This window comes from Adiantum capillus-veneris, chromosome 6 (genome assembly GCF_014529385.1).
Source record: "Adiantum capillus-veneris isolate H3 chromosome 6, ASM1452938v2, whole genome shotgun sequence".
Lineage (NCBI taxonomy): Eukaryota > Viridiplantae > Streptophyta > Polypodiopsida > Polypodiales > Pteridaceae > Adiantum > Adiantum capillus-veneris.
In genome coordinates this window covers 23,331,853-23,350,747 of record NC_140936.1, presented here as the reverse complement: position 1 = coordinate 23,350,747, position 18,895 = coordinate 23,331,853, and the positions used below count along the sequence as shown (strand labels likewise).

At 45.2% G+C, this 18,895-nt stretch overlaps 1 protein-coding gene across 1 annotated transcript in view; it reads right to left on the bottom strand.

Annotated features, from left to right (window-relative positions):
* The window catches only part of LOC147455259 (long chain acyl-CoA synthetase 6, peroxisomal-like), a 98,573-nt gene that overhangs the window by 56,302 nt on the left and 23,376 nt on the right, over positions 1-18,895 (bottom strand). Inside the window, exons 5-7 of the mRNA XM_086514079.1 lie at positions 907-988; positions 663-768; positions 496-572 (exon numbers count right to left, since the gene is read on the bottom strand). Coding sequence (XP_086370205.1) covers positions 496-572; positions 663-768; positions 907-988 — 265 coding nt within the window. The remainder of the gene's footprint in view (positions 1-495; positions 573-662; positions 769-906; positions 989-18,895) is intronic.

Below are 18,895 nucleotides of genomic sequence, written 5' to 3'. Positions count from 1 at the left end.
GTCGAAAGTGCTGACAAACCAGTCACGCAGTACTGAAGAGGGCAAGGAGATGGACTAGGGGTAGTGTGCAAGCGGGCAGGCGGCGAGCGGGCAGCGGGCACGGCAAGGCAGCAGGCAGAGCAGGGCAGGGCATCAGAGAGAAGGTAGGGAGGGAGGGCCAAGGCAAGCAAGGGGGGCACGATGGCGAGCAGGGGGCGGGGGGGAGAACAGCAGCAGCGAGTTCTCTCTCAGCCGTTTTTTTTTCGAGGTAGAAAGTAGGCTGGCAATCTCTTCAAATGCTATTGATTGTAAAGGTTCAATAAAAAGATAAAACAAAGAGAGAGAAAACTGGCCATGCACTGTAAACTAACTTTCCAAACCACCTTCCAGATTAATCGGGAACAAGCTGTCTTTTTTGTAAGGTTCCTTGAGTAAGTTTCTCTCTCTTTCGATAATAAACAAGAAAGGAGGGAGGAAGGAGGCAGGGGGGAAACAGAGGACAAAGTTTATACGTACAGTTTGAAGCTTATCAGGAGTACAGAACACACAAGGCGTCTCAGCATGGTTTATGATAAATTTCACTGCATCAGGGCCTGAAATAGAGCAGACAATTCAATTAAACATCATGAAAAAATATGTTCCAATAATTTAAGAAAGGCAACCAGTCTGGGCTGAAATCTTACCAAGAGTATCATAAAGAGGGACAGATATGAAGGAATAGGCTGAGCATGCATGCTCTGTGATGATCCATTCTGGACGGTTAATGAAGTAAAGCCCAATACGAGAACCCTACAACCAGAAAAATTCATCTCACATGCAGCTAATATCAACTGATGTATTGTTTGTATATCCTTACCAGTAATGATTATAATGTATAAACAAAAGTCCAATTGATGGAATTACCAAAAAAGCTAAGACTTAGCATACCTTAGTAATTCCATGTTGAAGAAGGCCAGATCCAATAGCAGCTCGGGCAATCCCTGCCTCTCCATAGGTCGTCCATTTGTACCTTAACCAAGGTAAGGAGTTGAAAATGTCAAACTAGCTGACGGTGGAAATAAATCACACAAAGAATACACTACATACTTTTAGCATAAGAATATATGTTTTGCATCCATGCAATTAGATGGTGTTTCTCATTGTCCATCTCACAAATTGATGACATGGCAGCGCATATAGACGTTAATGAAGAGGTGGGGCATTTGGTCAGATGTGGTGTCACAAGACGGGCACCACGTGCCAATAGAAAAGAACAGACTGAACAAACTTTTAGCACTTCAATAACAACTGAATTGAAAGAGAGAGAGAGAGAGAGAGAGAGAGAGAGAGACGACACGCGACACGGAGTGGCGGAATTCCACCCCATAGAGTATTGGCCCCAAATCTTGGCGCCCATTTCGGTATTTCTTTATATTACTGCCGATTCACAAAGTACAGCAGCCGAGGAGCACCTACTCTGCAATCTGCGCGCTAAAAAGTGCCAGAGAGGGCCCCCAAGGCTCATATTTAGAGGCCCAAAGCCTAAAAGCATCAAATATGAAAAGCTGACCCCAAAAAATCACTTTCCTAAAATTTTGGGATTTCCCTAAAAATCCGCCACGAATTCCAGGACGTCCGTACAGGTGCCACATCATCATATTTTGATGTGCAAAGTCTTTTGAGTGTGTTCTGCTTCATTTTTAAAGCCTTTATGTCACTTGGGGCCCCATCGAACGGGGTCCCCATAAGCTGGTAGAACTTCTTCTTCTGTTGCTTGTTCTTCTTAGGGTTTCTAGAATTAGGGTTTGCAGGTTTTAGGGTTAGGGTTTTCAAAATTAGGGTTTCAACAGTTAGGGTTTCTGGCAAAAATTAGGGTTAGGGTTTTTGCTCTCGGGCAGCCACATCATCTGTAAGTTGGCTCCATTCTTTAGGCTTTGACACGTCAACAGTTTGTTACATCTCCGGGAGAGTAATCGTCCCCGACTACAGCATATCTGCAAAACAACTCAAGTTAGCTCAAAAATTTCCGAGGGTCATTCCGAGGAACAATTAGTTTGCTCTTTTTATTAAGGAGTTAGCTTCTCCTTTCTGCTCTTTTGATGAAGGAGTTAGCTGCTCCTATCGGCTGTTTTGATCAAGGAGTTAGCTTCTCCTTTCGTCCAGATCGGAACTCTTGATATTCCGGCGTAGTAAGATTAGCCATCACACCCAGACCGTACTGATCTTTCTCGAGTGTCTTGATGCACTAAAATTACATACCCAGGCAATCTCATCCAATTAGGAATATTCAGTGGTTGGCATATCACTACTCAGACTTCTCAATACTCCTCCCGCATAACCATCCAGGTCCGAGCCGGGAGTCACAACAACAATTATTTTACAAGCATACAACCAAACGCTCCCCAGGCATCGGCCTGCGTCGTTCGGAGGTTTTCTACATACAACGAAACGCTCCCCAGGCATCGGCCTGTGTCGTTCCGAGGTTCAAACAATACCAAAACAGTATTTCTCACTTCTCCATCCGGGAGTAAAATCACCAATCATTGAAACCAGTATCAAACCAAAGTCAGACAATTCAATTCGGCACCAAAACAGGTTCAAAACAGATACCATCCATTTCAAACAAATTCCAAACAGGATCACCAAACAAGATCAAACAAAACTCAAACTTAAAAAGCAATCTCGACATTAGTCGAGCTCGAAAAGTCGACTGACTTTCCATCTTGAAACCTGCACCAAAAATTAGGGTTAGGTTCCTTCCATGAGGTCGTAGCCGAGCACGGCATGGTCCATCAGCTCTTGGACAGACAGTGTTTCTTTGGCGGCGATGGTAGTCCCAAGAGATAGCAATCACACTAAACCTCCAAGGTCATCTACTCGTGAAGAGACATCTACTGGGAGATGTCGAGAAACTTCAAGTTATAATCTGCTAGGGTTTCTATGGCAAGCATTTCAGGATACCCCACTCTGCCAGAAGTTGCACTCCGAAGGAAGATGTCAGAAACCATATAAGTTCGGGCAAAAATTTTCTTGAAAGCTTGCCAAGTACTTGGAGTATGCTGCTTGGTAGCTGCAGACATCAACATCTGCATGGCACTGCTTCTGAGAAAAACAGTGACTTCAAACAAATTTGGATCCTTCTCTTGTAAGGGATCTTAATAGGCTTATGCCTTGTAAGACATGAGCGGTGAAGACGGGAGCGCGCCCAATGCGCGATGAAGTAAGGGTGGGAGTGGCTGATACCTCAAATATAATTCAATTCCAATAGCTTTGTCTGCTCTTTTGTAGGACCAGTATGCTTTCAGAAAAACACACGCCTGATGCTCTGATACCACTGTCACAAGACAAGCACCACGTGCCAATAGAAAAGAACAGACTGAACAAACTTTTAGCACTTCAATAACAACTGAACTGAAAGAGAGAGATGACACGCGACACGGAGTGGCGGAATTCCACCCTAGAGAGTATTGGCCCCAAATCTTGGCGCCCCTTTCGGTATTTCTTTAAATTACTGCCGATTCACAAAGTACAACAGCCGAAGAGCACCTGCTCTGCAATCTGCGTGCTAAAGAGTGCCAGAGAGGGCCCCCAAGGCTCATATTTAAAGGCCCAAAGCCTAAAAGCATCAAATATGAAAAGCTGACCCCAAAAAATCACTTTCCTAAAATTTCGGGATTTCCCTAAAAATCTGCCGCGAATTCCAGGTTGTCCGTACAGGTGCCACATCATCATATTTTGATGTGCAAAGTCTTTTGAGTGTGTTCTGCTTTATTTTTAATGCCTTTATGTCACTTGGGGCCCCATCGGACGGGGTCCCTATAAGTTGGTAGGACTTCTTCTGTTGCTTGTTCTTCTTAGGGTTTCTAGAATTAGGGTTTGCAGGTTTTAGGGTTAGGGTTTCCATAATTAGGGTTTGCAAGTTTTAGGGTTTGCAAGTTTTAGGGTTAGGGTTTCCAGAATTAGGGTTTGCAGGTTTTAGGGTTAGGGTTTTTGGCAAAAATTAGGGTTAAAATTTCTGCTCTCGAACAGCCACATCATCTATAAGTTGGCTCCATTCTTTAGGCTTTGACACGTCAGCAGTTTGTTACATGTGGCACTATATGCACAGGCTGTATAGATGCCAGTCTGACGTGGCAGTGCAAATGCTTTTTATGCTGATGCATTTGTGAGAGCTTTTGAAACCTATTTTTTGAAATTGCTTTTTAGATGTTGCTTTTAGCGGTCAGGTAGCTACAAAAGGGTGGTCCGGCACAAGATGGGCACCACGTGCCAAAGGAAAAAAACAGACTGAACAGACTTTTAGCACTTAAATAACAACTAAACTGAGAAGACAAAGAGAGCACACGCGAACGGAGTGGCGGAATTCCACCCCAAAGAGTATTGACCCAAACCTTGGCGCCCCTTTCGGTATTTTTTTATATTACTTGAACTCGGTACAATGCCGGTACTCGCGCTCTGCACCTTCTCATTGAAGCGTGCCAGAGAATGAGACCTCTGCACATATTCAAAGGCCCTTGGCCTCAAAAGCAGGTACATGAAAAGCAATAAACTCAAAAGCATCTGGTCCAAAAGCAAGTGCTCAAAAGCTGCCAATGTAAATCACGGAAATCCATACACGCTGCCACGTCAGCAAGCGAACGCAAAAAGTGTGAATCCGTATAGGTTGCCACGTCATCAATCAGCACGAAATCCAGAGATCCGTACTTGTTGTACGTCAACATTTTTTACGCATTCTTCTTTTTTGTGTGTGTGTGGGTTCAGCTTTATTTTAATGCCTTTATGTCCTCTCGGCCCCATCGAACGGGGTCCCAAAAGTTGGTGGAACTTTTACTTCTTTTGTTGCTTCTTTTTAGGGTTTAGGCCCCTCAGCTGGGATATGAAGGTTGGCTCCGTTCTTCAGTGGCTCAACACGTAAGCAATTTGTGACATTCCCCCTTCTTTAAAAAAGGTGATCGTCTGCGATTACAGTATACAACAAAACAACTCACATTAGCTCAAAAATTTTCGAGGGACATTCCGAGGGACAATCAGTTTTCTCATTCTGCCACGAGGACGTGGCAACTGTTAACTATGTCACGAGGACGTGGCAATTGCTAACCTTAGTTGTTAGTTTCTTTCCAATGATTTTTGTTTTATTTTTTGAGACCCTCTTTTTAAAGTTGCAAATGGCCGGACATTGTATGGCCAATGTGAACGGTAATTTCACCCGCAGACGGGAAGTTGGTCGGCACTTGAATTCGTGTAGTAAGAGGATGTCTAGGCTCAACGCAAGATCATGTAGGTCTCCCCATCGCACTTAGCAAGTTGGTGGATACTAGGAAGTGAACTCAATAAAGGCATAAAGTCAAGGTGGGATCACCAACAGAAAGTATCCGACAGTTGGGCCACATTGCATTTTTGGATGCGGTCCCAATGAGGATAGATGGTCAGATGCCCACTGGGAGCCCAATGGAAGCATCTCCTAAAAATTAGGGAACTGAAATTTTGGGCCGTGAAATGTGTTCACGTATTACCTTCGAAATGACAAGGGAAACATTTTAGAACTCTGCCGCGAAGTCAACTGGGCAACCAGTCGGGAGATATTTAGGCGGCAACCCCGAAACGGGCAAATGCTTGTAAATGTGCCAAGTGGCACTTTCGTGTGTACTTGCCTTGTACAGAAAAAGGAGCGCTGATTTTTAAGCTGGGAGAGGCCTCATTTCGCATTTTGTCACAGGTTAAGAGCTACGCGGTGCTTTCTTTCCACTCTATGTATAGTGTGGTGCTAGGAGTGATGCCCTGCACTCTACACACTGCTCTCTATCCCTCCTACGTGCAGTTATGTGATGCCCCACAAGAGGGCTCTTCATTTCACTGATGTACAGCTGTGTGGTTTCATGCTTTTGTGTTGAGGCAAGAGCCTCCTTGAGCAGGAACAGGAGTAGCTAACTGCTACTCCAAATGCAGGCACAGACGAGGGTCATAACCTCTCCAGGACAGGTGTGTTTTCAGCGCTGTGTATGCGCTGTAATTTGACTGTTTTTCAGCCATACGGACGCCAGAACCATTGGGAACAGTGCCCCACTGGCAGAGGACAGTTCAAGGACTGTTTAGGGCTGAAAACAGGGCAAAAACCAATACAGCATGTTGAATTTACTTTTTTTGGGCAGGAATCAGAGGGTTTCTGCCAATGGAAGTGAGTTCCAGCAGGGGAATCGGTTTAGCGCAAGTTTTGGGGCTGTTATGCTGCCGAAATTTGGCCAAAACACGTGGTATCTAGCTGAATACAGATAAAGGATTCCCAAGACTCTACTTTGTAATTTACCCTCTAAAAGTATAAAGAAATACCGAAAGGGGCGCCAATTTTGGGGCCTACAAGTTGTCGGCGTCTGTTCGGGGCATTCTAGCTTCCGAGCCGTGTGTGTGCTTAAGTGTTAATTCCCGTCACAGATTCATTTTGCAAAGTACTCTCTCTCCCTCTCTGTGTGTGTCTAAAGTAAAAAATTTTGGGTGAAAGCCAAAGCCTACCGCCCGACGGGCCGGTTCCAAGGTTCCATTGCCGGGATATCAATCACTTTTTCCTCAAAGAGTGAGCCTCGGTTGTTTTGGGTAAAGACACAGAGTACAGGAACGCGGGATTACACTATGGCCGACAAAGGGAAGGGCATTATGGAAGAAGATTCCTCTTCATAGGACAGACAGGAAACTCCTATGGTCTTCGAGATTGGCGAGAGCTCACAGCCACGTCAAACTGTACCTCCTGTTGATGTGAATGTCCCTCCAGTAGTACAGGGCTTTATGACTGGGCAACTTGAGGATGATGCGTTCAGGACTCAGTTAGTTGGCGCGGTGAATGTCTTTTTGCAACTGGTACAAAATCCAAGGTTTATGGAGTTCTTGCAAGCGCCACCAGTGCAACAACAAAATAGGCAACCTACACCGCAAACAGAGCTTGTTGAGCCTCAAGCCCAAGTACTTCATGCGGCTCAGCAGGATAGGTAACACTCGCATGTTGCGGAGTCGGGGGATCCAAAACAAGTTCCTCCCGTCCTTGAACGGGTGGCTAGAACGCCAATTCTGCACGTTATACCAGTTCAGCCCGCCACCTTTCAGAGCCCGCATGTTGTCTTGGATGGAGAGGGAACTGGTTATCAGGCAATGCACCCAGTTTTTCCACCACCCACGGTACATCGTGCGTATATCGGAGGTGGATCAGTGTTCCAAAGTATGGCTGGTTATACGCCTTGAAGACAGCCGTGCATGCAAGGAACAATGTTTTAAGGTATGCAAGGCATGATGCCAAACCCCATGTATGGTAGCATCAGCATGCAGCAAGGTTTTCAGTGCAACCACGGCCAATTTGGGTGCCACCGGGTCGTTTTGGCATGGCTGGTTTTTCTGGACAGCTGCTAGATATCGCACCTCTGACGGAAAATGTTAATTGCCAAGATGTGCCGATCATGCCTACTATAGTGCCCATGTTGCAGGCCATTCCTTATGACAACTTGGGGGCACTGGAAATGCCAAAAGCTTACAAAGAAGGTGGTGCAGCTGTAAAGTTCAGCACTTTTAGTGGCTTCAAGGATAAAACAAAGGCTCTCACTTTCCTCCAGCAGTTTGATACAGCTTATGCAGCAGGGAATTTTACAGAGGCCTCTAAGGTCAGGAAAGCTGCCACTTTCTTAAAGGACAATACGCTTACATGGTGGACGACGTTGTTAATTGTTAGGTGCAGCGGAATGAATGTTTGAACTTTGCTCAAGATGAGTGCTCCGAACTGTGCTCAAGGTTCCTTTTACTTACGGAAGGAAGAGCCTTCCGTTCCTTTAGTGAGAGAGTGCAATGGACACAAACAAAGTGAATGGACACTGTCGTGAAGGTGCATGAGACTGAGAGATAGAGAGAGAAGAGAATACGACACCAGAGATGTTGTCAAACCCTCCTCCGAAGGCCCCACTCTGTATGGCGAGAGCGGTCTACTTATGATTGCACAAATCTCTACAATGCTTGGACTCGCCGGCGATGAGGACGACGACGAGACGGGATGAAATCTGAAAACGCAAATGGCTAAATTCTCCAAATCTTTATCTACTGAATTCTGACTCTATGTCGACGATGACGATGTGTAACGACGACGCGTGAAAACGCAAATGCTGAAATCTGCATTTTCCGGGCTGAAACTGCAAACCTTGCGGAAACTGACCGCGTGGCGAGGAACTGCTATTGCAGAAAGGTGGGATCTGCGAGGTTCGGGACTTGATCTGCGATTGCTAAAGGCTGAAAACTGAAAACGCTGGTGGTTCTTGATGTTCTGTCGCGATGATCTGCAAAAACGCTGAGGTTGTGTTGCAAACCAAAAACGCTAGGGCTGAAAATCTGCTGCTGTCGCTGGTTGTTCTGCAAATCCAAAACACTAGGCTGATCTGTTGTGTCGTGGTGATGCCGGGGCTGATCTACTGTGCACAAAACGCCAAGGCTGATCTGATACAAAATATAACCGGCCTGTACAACGTAGAGGGCGGTACTATTTCAATTACCTGTTAACTTTACACAGAGCACTGAGAAGGGAAGAGAACACAGTTGCGTCCAGCGACTAGAATGTCACTGCGCACACGAGACCGACACCCTGTAGGCCCCAAAGACTGGCGCCCCTTTCGGTATTTCTTTATTCAAATTAAGGTAGACGATCCGACCACTTCGCACAAGCTTTCCCAAAGCTGTCCAAACCTGGCGAGGGCTGAAAACGCAGGTTTTCGACCTGATTTTGGTAGCATAACGACGCAAAAACCCCTGTAGGTCAAAAGCACCTGTCTAGGACGGATTCCCTCGCTATCTGGAAGCTTTCTGGTGAGCTGTCACAGAAATTCAGCGGGCTGTAATTCCCTGTTTTTCACTGCCGGGTGCCCAAAAGCCTGTACACGCATCCCATGGCTCTCACGAGGCTCTCCCGGTGTTCCCTTACAATTTAGGTGCGAAACCCTAAACCTGCATAAAAACACAGCAGGCTGTAATTCGCTGTTTCGGATCGTTTTTAGCGGAGTGAACACGCCTACGCGTGTCCCAAGGGCTCCCGCACGCAATGGGACAGTTCCCCTGTGAATTGGACGAGTTTTCACGCGAGAAAACTCTCCGAACTCGCAATCTTTCGCGATGGAACTGTGCGTACCTGTGGGGGATTAGCAATTAGCTAATCCGGTTCTTGTTCAGAAGGCTCTTGCCTTGGCAAACGCGCATAAACCCCAAGAACTGTACATGTTCAACTGAGTAGCCCAACTAGTGGGGCATTACCATATGTGCCAAAGGGGAGAGAGAGATGCACGAGAGCAAATCATCGCGCTACATGAGACAGAGGAGAAGGCAAGCTTTCCATTAAAGCTGTAGACCTGCACCCACTACTCACACACACACTGTAGGTCACTTATGAGTCAAATCAGCCTCCTCTCTCAAATTGGGCGCCCCCTCTTGTTGATGGAAGTGGAAAACTGCACCAGGAGCGGCCATGTGTCCAGTTTGCCCCTTTTGAGTTAATTCTCTAGTTCCCACTGACTTATAAAGTTGTGAGTTTCGAGTGGCCCAGATTTCATTTGGCGCACACAGGCTTCCATACTCATCAGAATTCAGTGCTAACTGGCCCGACCAGTCCCAGACTGACCGACCCAGACTCCCGCTGTGAGAAACCTATTCGGCCGCAACCGTTTCACATTGGCCATGCAATGTCCACTTGCACCTTTTCAAGGGTTCCGGGGAAAACAAGTAAAAATAAAAATAAATAAAAATATATAGTACTTATTTACGGAAGGCAACAGGAAAAATACACCTCCTGGTGACACACCCCACCCTTGAAATATTGCAAGCGACCTCGCTTGCATGCCAATAATACATACAGTATCTCCTGATATCACATATATTCTATGATGGGAATCCAAGATATACATGCTTCCGGAAATGTAGCGTTGGACGATTAAACAATCCCACCAACCTGGCTACGACACATATATCAAGCATAGAAGCCTTCTAGTGTACTCTGAAGCACAAACTTCTCTAGCTAAATTGTGTATGGAAAGAGTAGATACAATTGCTTAACTACTCTCTTGAGTATCATGAACCATGCTCTTGCCTTGCTCCAAAAAGGCTACATCAAGTCACTGTGGGTTCCATCTGAAAGGCTTCAAGATACAATTGCAATAGCTGAGGTGAATCAAGCAATTCAGACTCTTCCATCCATTTGGCATCCAATGATGGATAGTTCTTGAACTTCACCAAATAGCGTCTTGCAACCTTTCCTCTAACCTTTCTTTCTTTATGTGCCAATATTTGTTCAAGAACAAGGATTTCATCCAATTCTTCCACTTCGGGTTGTTCCTCATCAAGCATATTCTCTGGAACATCACCAACAAAGGGTCTTAGAAGGCTGACATGAAAAGCATGATGTATTTTCCAGCCTTTTGGTAGCTTTAACCTGTAAGCTACATCGCTGATCTTTTTTGAAATCTAAAAAGGACCATAATATCGCATACTGAGCTTAGGAAACAAGCGTTCGTTGCCTTTCCTTTTCCTTAACCTGGCCTTTTCAAAGCGCAAAAGCACCCAATCACCAAGTGAAAATACAAGTTCACGACGGTGACGATCAGCAGCTTTCTTTTGCTTAGCCCGAGTCTTCTCAAGAGCAATCTTTATCTTCCTGTATGTTTCATCCATATCTTGCACATACTTGTCTGCCTCAAAAATCTTGTCCTTAGTCTGCAAAATGGGCGGGACTTTCTTCCCTCCTTCCACTATCTCAAATGGTGCCTTACCTGTTGACATATGCACAGTGTTATTGTAAGCATATTCAAGCAATGGAAGATGGTGTTCCCAAGTTGCCTTGTGCTCTGACACATAACATTTGAGCAGGTCCAAAACAGTAGAATTTGCCTCTTCTGACTGTCCATCAGTTTGCGGATGAAACGAAGAAGAGAACTTAAAGTAGTGCCCATGTTCTCAAACAATGTCTTCCAGAAAAGACTCGTCATACGTGGATCCCTGTCACTGACAATTAACTGAGGCATTCCGTGGTATTTAAAGATATTGCTCATAAATATCTTGACCATGTGTTCTGGATTTATCTTCTTCCTCACAAGAATGAAATGGGCCTGCTTACTGAACCTACAAATAATAGTCCAAATCCCATCATTGCCTGTTTGCGTCCTTGGAAGATCAAAGATAAAGTCCATTGCTATGCTTTCCCATGGCCTATCTGGGATCGGCAATGGCTGCAACAATCCCGGTTGCTTTTGTCTGTCAAATTTGACTTTTTGGCATACTAAGCATGATCTTACAAATGTGTCAACATCTTGACGTAAAGTTGGCCAATAGAAGAATGCCTCAACCCGTTTCACTGTCGCATCAATTCCATGATGCCCAGCATAAGGTGGAGCGTGACTTTCCATCAAAATCTTTGGCCGTAACTGTTTAGTAACACATAACTTTCCATGCATCATGAGAAAGTCATTCTTAAGCATATAGTGCTCATGATGTTTCCCATCAACAAGCTGGTCATAGATCCTTGCAAAATCTGAATCTTCAACATATTGTGTCTTCATTTCGTCTAGTTCACAATGGTACGGAATTGACACTGCTGAAATTTGGGGCTTTCGTGACAACGCATCAGCCACCACATTCTTTTTCCCTTGCACATGCACAATCTGAAAAGGGAACATTGACAAGATGTTTGCCCATCGCATGTGCTTCTCAGACAACTTCGTCTGTGTGAGAAAATATCGCAAGGTTTGATGATCCGTTTGGACAACAAAATCAGCCCCTAGCAGATAGTGTTTCCAACTAGTGAGAGCATGAATTACTGCCAGCAATTCTTTCTCATAGACTTGCAAGTTCCTTTCAGTCTTCAAAAGAATTCTGCTCTCATATGCGACTACTCGGCCATTCTGCATTAGAACTGCAATAAGACTATGGCCACACGCATCACACTGAACCACAAAAGGTTTTGAAAGATCTGGCAAAATGATTACCGGATCTGAAGTCAGCTTCTCTTTCAAGTGTTTGAACGCTAAAATTTCCTTGGCTGTCCACTTGAAAGTAACTCCTTTTCCTTGTAGCGCATGAAGTGGAGAAGCAATCTCAGCAAAATTTCGGATGAACCTCCTGTAGTAGGAACATAAGCCTAGAAAGCTTCGAATGTCATGTACGGACTTCAAGTCTGGCCATGATCTAATTGCTTCCACTTTAGCGGGATCCATGCGTACCCCATCCTTTGAAACAATGTGCCCAAGGAAGTGAATTTCTTGCAAAAAGAATTCACTCTTCTTCGCATTAATGAGTAGCCTGTTCTTACGTAACTCATTGAAAACTGCAGTCAAGTGATCCCTATGCTCCTCTTCAGACTTCAAATAGACAATCATGTCATCAAAGAAGGTACCCACGAAGTTTCTATGTGGTCTAAAAATTCTGTCCATCATTCTATTAAACGTGGCAGGAGCATTTGTGAGACCAAATGGCATGACAAGAAACTCATAGAGACCAAATGTTGTCCTGAACGCAGTCTTATGGACATCTTCTGGCCTAATGCGTGTCTGATGGTACCCACTCTTTAGGTCTATTCTTGTAAACAATGACGCTCCCTCAAGCCGATCAAGAATGTCATCTATCCTCGGTATGGGGAACTTGTTCTTGATAGTATTTTTATTCAAGGCGCGATAGTCAATGCACATGCGCCATGAACCATCCTTCTTCTGCACTAAGAGTACAGGCGAACAAAAAGGGGATGAACTGGGCTGAATCAGCCCCTTCTCTAAAAGCTCGTTGACCTGACTCATAATCTCTTTCTGTTGGGCTGCACTAACCCTGTATGGTGGTCTATTTGGTGGACTAGAACCTGGCACAAGATCTACAGTATGATCCTTAGGTCTCTCAAGAGGTAACTCCCCTGGCAAAGAGTCCAAAAAACAATCACTGAAACCACTCAAAAAAGTTGACCTGTCTTTATCTAAGGTAGACAAATTAGATACAACTTGAGGTACTTCTTTTGCAAAGATCAAGTACGCAGAAAGATGATTCTTTATTACAGATGAAATAGCAGAAGCACAAACAACTGGAACAGACTCGCCTTTAAGCTTTACATCAAGGACATGAGTCTTTCCTCTATGTACAAGGGTAATCTTTTTGTTGTAAGTATCCACCATAGCATGCAACATGTAACACCATGAGATACCCAGTAACACTTCACAGCCCTCAAGTGGCATAATATGAAATTCTTCCGCATCCACATAGCTTTGAATGTGCAGACGAAGCTTTCCCAAAATGGGAGTAACGGGCTCTGAATGACGTGGGCATGCCATACCTGCTTCCCCTGTCATACCCATCTCCTCTGCACGAATGCCCAACTTTGATGCCAATTCTAGTCATATGAAATTTTCTCGGGCTCCTGGATCAAAGAAAACCAGCACTGTCTGGTCTCTAACTTTGCCCCAAGCTTTGCACAGCTCCGTGGCATCTGTGTTTGGCTGGTCTCCAACCAAATCTGGAACAAGTCCTGCACTTGGCTTTGGCTTCTTCCCTTTATGGTCTGACTTGTCATCCTTATCCTGTGACTTCTTCTGTGGACATTCATTTGCAAAATCCTTCCTATTCACAAATGTAGCATTTCTTGGCCTCCCTAAGAGCTTTCCTTTCTTCAAAGGTTTTGCCAGAAAAATGCCTTTTTTGTCCTTGTCCTCGTCCCGAAGAAGACTTAGACTGCTTCTTGGACGTATCACCTTCTTCAGTGGAGGGCTTCTTTGTGGGAGGCTCAGGAGTCAGAAGGCTTTGCTGCAACATTGCCCTTGGCTGAAAACTGTTTGCCCTGGGACCCTTTCTTGTGGCTATTAAATCCATCGGAATCTCCTTTCGACAGATTGCTGGCCACTCTTGCATTCTCTATCAACTGAAACATATTCATGACAGTAGTCTTTGTGCAGTAGTCCTTGATTTTCTTGGGCAATCCGCAACAGTACTTCTCAATCTGTTCTGACAATGGCACAAACCTGTAAGAGGTGACTGGCAACAGCGCGGCCCAAAACTTTTTATTGTACTCTTCCAAGTTCGCACACTGTTTAGCATTCAACTCGTGCCATTCTGTCATTACATCCACTTCAAAAGTGTTCGTCAACCATGCAGGCGCAAAAAGCTGTTTGAATTGGACCCACGTTGTTGGGGCTTGACCTTGGTTCAACAATGCAGTCCACCATTGAAGCGCATTCCCTTTCAAGAAAGTGGCAGCCTTGCGTATCTTTGAAGATTCCGTGAAGTTTCCTCCAGCATAAGCTGCATCAAACTGCTGTATGAAGGTCAAAGCCTTCAATTGATCCTCAGTTCCTCTGAAAGTTTCAAACTCCACTCCCTGCCCACCTTCCTTGTAATCCTTAAGCTGACTCAAAGGTGCCTGTAACAGGGGTGCTCCATGATTGTTCATTCCAGCACTCGCATCAACTGTTTTACCTGTGGTATCTGCATTTGGTACGTATGGCTGCGAAAAACCAGCCATACCAAATTGTGTTCTAGGCACTCGAAACTGGCCATAGGCACCCTGAAAACCTGGTTGGACACCCATGTTCGCGTACATAGGGTTACCCATGCCTGTTTGCATTGTCCCGAACACATTCCCTGGCATATAACCTGTGGAAGGTCCAGCCATAGCTTGAAACACTGAACCACCTCCAAAATAACCAGGATAAGTATTAGGTAATGGAAGTGTCTGACACATAGCGTGTTCATTACTCCCTTGACCATTCACAAACGGTTCCTGTCCAGCTACAGCAAGTTGCTTTGGATCATTGGACACCGCTAGTTGCTCAACCACATGGGCTTTCCCTCGAGCATCATGAGTCCTCTGCGCATTGGAAATCTCCTTTTCCTGCAACGGCTCAGTCGTGCCCTGTGTAGGAGGCTGAAAACCCTGGGTTGGAGCCTGCATCCTTGGGTTGTTAGCCAACTGCTGAAACATGTCCATGCAGCAACGCAGTTGAGTTCTAAACAACCTGTCCTCTTCTTGAAGAGTTGAAGGAACTTTCTCCGTGCCATGTGAGGAAGATCCCTCTTCAGGTACTTGGTCTCTCTTCTCTGCCATATTGACAAGCTCTGTGTTGCTTTCACCCACAACAATCCACGCTGCACTTTTTGAAGAAAAAGTGACTATCCCGGCAATGGAACCATATAACCGGCCTGTACAACGTAGAGGGCGGTACTATTTCAATTACCTGTTAACTTTACACAGAGCACTGAGAAGGGAAGAGAACACAGTTGCGTCCAGCGACTAGAATGTCACTGCGCACACGAGACCGACACCCTGTAGGCCCCAAAGACTGGCGCCCCTTTCGGTATTTCTTTATTCAAATTAAGGTAGACGATCCGACCACTTCGCACAAGCTTTCCCAAAGCTGTCCAAACCTGGCGAGGGCTGAAAACGCAGGTTTTCGACCTGATTTTGGTAGCATAACGACGCAAAAACCCCTGTAGGTCAAAAGCACCTGTCTAGGACGGATTCCCTCGCTATCTGGAAGCTTTCTGGTGAGCTGTCACAGAAATTCAGCGGGCTGTAATTCCCTGTTTTTCACTGCCGGGTGCCCAAAAGCCTATACACGCAACCCAAGGCTCTCACGAGGCTCCCCCGGTGTTCCCTTGCAATTTAGATGCGAAACCCTAAACTTGCATAAAAACACAGCAGGCTGTAATTCGCTGTTTCGGATTGTTTTTAGCGGAGCGAACACGCCAACGCGTGTCCCAAGGGCTCCCGCACACAATGGGACAGTTCCCCTGTGAATTGGACGAGTTTTCACGCGAGAAAACTCTCCGAACTCGCAATCTTTCGCGATGGAACTGTGCGTACCTGTGGGGGATTAGCAATTAGCTAATCCGGTTCTTGTTCAGAAGGCTCTTGCCTTGGCAAACGCGCATAAACCCCCAGAACTGTACATGTTCAACTGAGTAGCCCAACTAGTGGGGCATTACCATATGTGCCAAAGGGGAGAGAGAGATGCACGAGAGCAAATCATCGCGCTACATGAGACAGAGGAGAAGGCAAGCTTTCCATTAAAGCTGTAGACCTGCACCCACTACTCACACACACACTGTAGGTCACTTATGAGTCAAATCAGCCTCCTCTCTCAAATTGGGCGCCCCCTCTTGTTGATGGAAGTGGAAAACTGCACCAGGAGCGGCCATGTGTCCAGTTTGCCCCTTTTGAGTTAATTCTCTAGTTCCCACTGACTTATAAAGTTGTGAGTTTCGAGTTGCCCAGATTTCATTTGGCGCACACAGGCTTCCATACTCATCAGAATTCAGTGCTAACTGGCCCGACCAGTCCCAGACTGACCGACCCAGACTCCCGCTGTGAGAAACCTATTCGGCCGCAACCGTTTCACATTGGCCATGCAATGTCCACTTGCACCTTTTCAAGGGTTCCGGGGAAAACAAGTAAAAATAAAAATAAATAAAAATATATAGTACTTATTTACGGAAGGCAACAGGAAAAATACACCTCCTGGTGACACAAAAAACGCTAGGTCTCTTGGGTTCTATTGAGAAGTTGCCTGTTGAGCTTCTCTCCTACTGCCTCTTCTGCCAATTAGTGCTAGCCTAGGTTTGCTTATATACAAACTTACTCAATTTTCCCTACCTACTTTCCAACAAAAGTCACTTAAAAATAATAAGTGAAAAATGTCAAAAATAGAAAAAATAGACTAAATGCACTGGAAAATTCCCCTGAAGGATTCTTATGGGAATGCTTATGATCATGCTGTGTGCAACCAGATGATATGCATCTACTCTAAGTGTCTGAACATGCACGGTTTGCGAAAAGACTCACAAAAGTGCCAGATCACCTTCCTGTTCTAGACTTGACTAAACTCAACCTTGGTCATTCTGTAGCTTGTCCAGGGACCCATAGGGTTGGATGTGTCACGTGACATCCCCTTCTTTTCAAAGTGAGGTACTGGTACCGAACTGTATGGCGTCGAGGGAGATCGCCAATAACATCCGGAATCCTGGAAAGGACTCTTCGCTGGCCCAATCTGAGATGTGGGTCGTACGATATTTGAACTTCATAAAGGTTTGCAACACTTGCTTCTTTGGGCCGCGCCGTAAGCGACACAAAGTCTTCCGTGGCTCCTTCAATGCTTCAACTTCGTCTAGAGTCGTGCTTCTTTCTTCTTCAAGAATCTCCATGGCTGAAAATTCCCGAAACCACTTCCAACACAAAAACATGAACATACCTATTCCATGTAAAGTGACTGGAAAAAATCTTGTCTTCCTAAAAGACTGTGCATGCAATGTAGATGAACAAATATACGGAGTGCGAACCCGTTCACCACACACACGCAAACAATGAGATCGAATCTTTCTCGTTTGATCTAAAGCAATCAACTGTGGCAATTCACAATGAAAATGCCCATGCTTGGTGCTCATACTTTCATGTGCTCTTTCTACAAATGTGTCAGGCCTAAGGAAGAGACATGGAATGTGACTTCCTTGAATGCATACTTTTCAGCTTTTCATGAATAATCCCCATACGTCCGTGCTCATTCATGAGTGAAACGTGCTCAACGTACAATATGTCAAGCCTTTGGAAAGGGATAACATAAAGACACTGACTAAAATATAGGAAACGATCACGAATGAAACACTCGAAGAATGCGTGCGTACGAATCATGTGAACACAAAATACTTTTTGTGAGGGTTCTTTGGACCTAGGCTCCAGAGCCAAGATCGGTTCTTCCTGAAGGGGTGCTTTGGACCTAGGCTCCAGAGCCAAGATCGATTCTTCGTGATTGATCCAATCTGCAACGAGGTTAGCTTCTCTAGAAAAAGCATCAATTAACACATCATCCTTGTGAACAAAACACATCATCTTCATGCAAATCATCATACTTGTGAGAAATCACATCTTGATCATGCAAATCATCATGCTCATCATTGTCATTCAAATCATCATGCTTATCATTGTCATTCAAATCATCATCATGCTCATCATTATCATTCAATTCATCATGTTTCTCATAATCATGCAAATCCTGTGTGTCATGCTTTGGAGAAGTAGAGACTGAGAGTCTCCTTTTCCCGATTCTGTGCAAAGTGCGCCTGCACTTGAGAAAAGAGTCGCAAGAACTCTTGCATGTGTCGCGCTTGCTCATGCTCACGCTCTATGGCTGCCTTTCTTTCTGCTTCTCTTTCTGCTTTTCTTTCTGTGTGTCTATGATCCATTTCTGCGTGTTTGCAATCCATTTCTGCTTTTCTTTCTTTGCATTCACAATCAAATTCTACCATTCTTTCTGCTTGTCTTGCTTCGCGTTCTAACTTCCTTTCCATAAATATCTGGTCCAAAGCCTCCATAGGAGTTAGTGCAATCCTTGACGTAGATGGGGAAGGGTCAGAAAAAAACTCTTCGTCGCCTCTGTCATGCTCATCACTTGTATGCGAAGTATCCATTCCGCTTCGAGTGATGACCATGCACTATGATCTTTGGTTCTTAAGTTCACGAGGAACTTGGGTTCTTGAGGGTCTTGGATTCTTGGGTTCTTGAGGGTCTTGAGGTTCTTGAGGGTTTTCTTTCGCTTGCAATCTGTGTTTGAGAAGGATCTTCTCTTCACCCGAGTTCTGCTCTTTTCTTCAAGCGCACCCCTTGGCGGCCTTGCACTCACACCAAGGTTTCTTTTTCCCACCTCACGTCGATTGGCCGGCCGCTAAGTGCACGGTCCGCTCTCAATGAGTGAAAAAAGGCACAATGGGAGGCTGGACAAGCCCTTCTTTCCTGGGATTCATATCACTCTTCAAAACACAATTACGAATCGGCACGCCCAAGTGAACTTGGGTTCCTGCGACCACAAGAAGCAAAAAAATTTCTTGTGGTTCTTTCCTTGAGTCATACAGAACACTGCCAAAGCTTTGATACCAATGTCAGGTGCAGCGGAATGAATGTTTGAACTTTGCT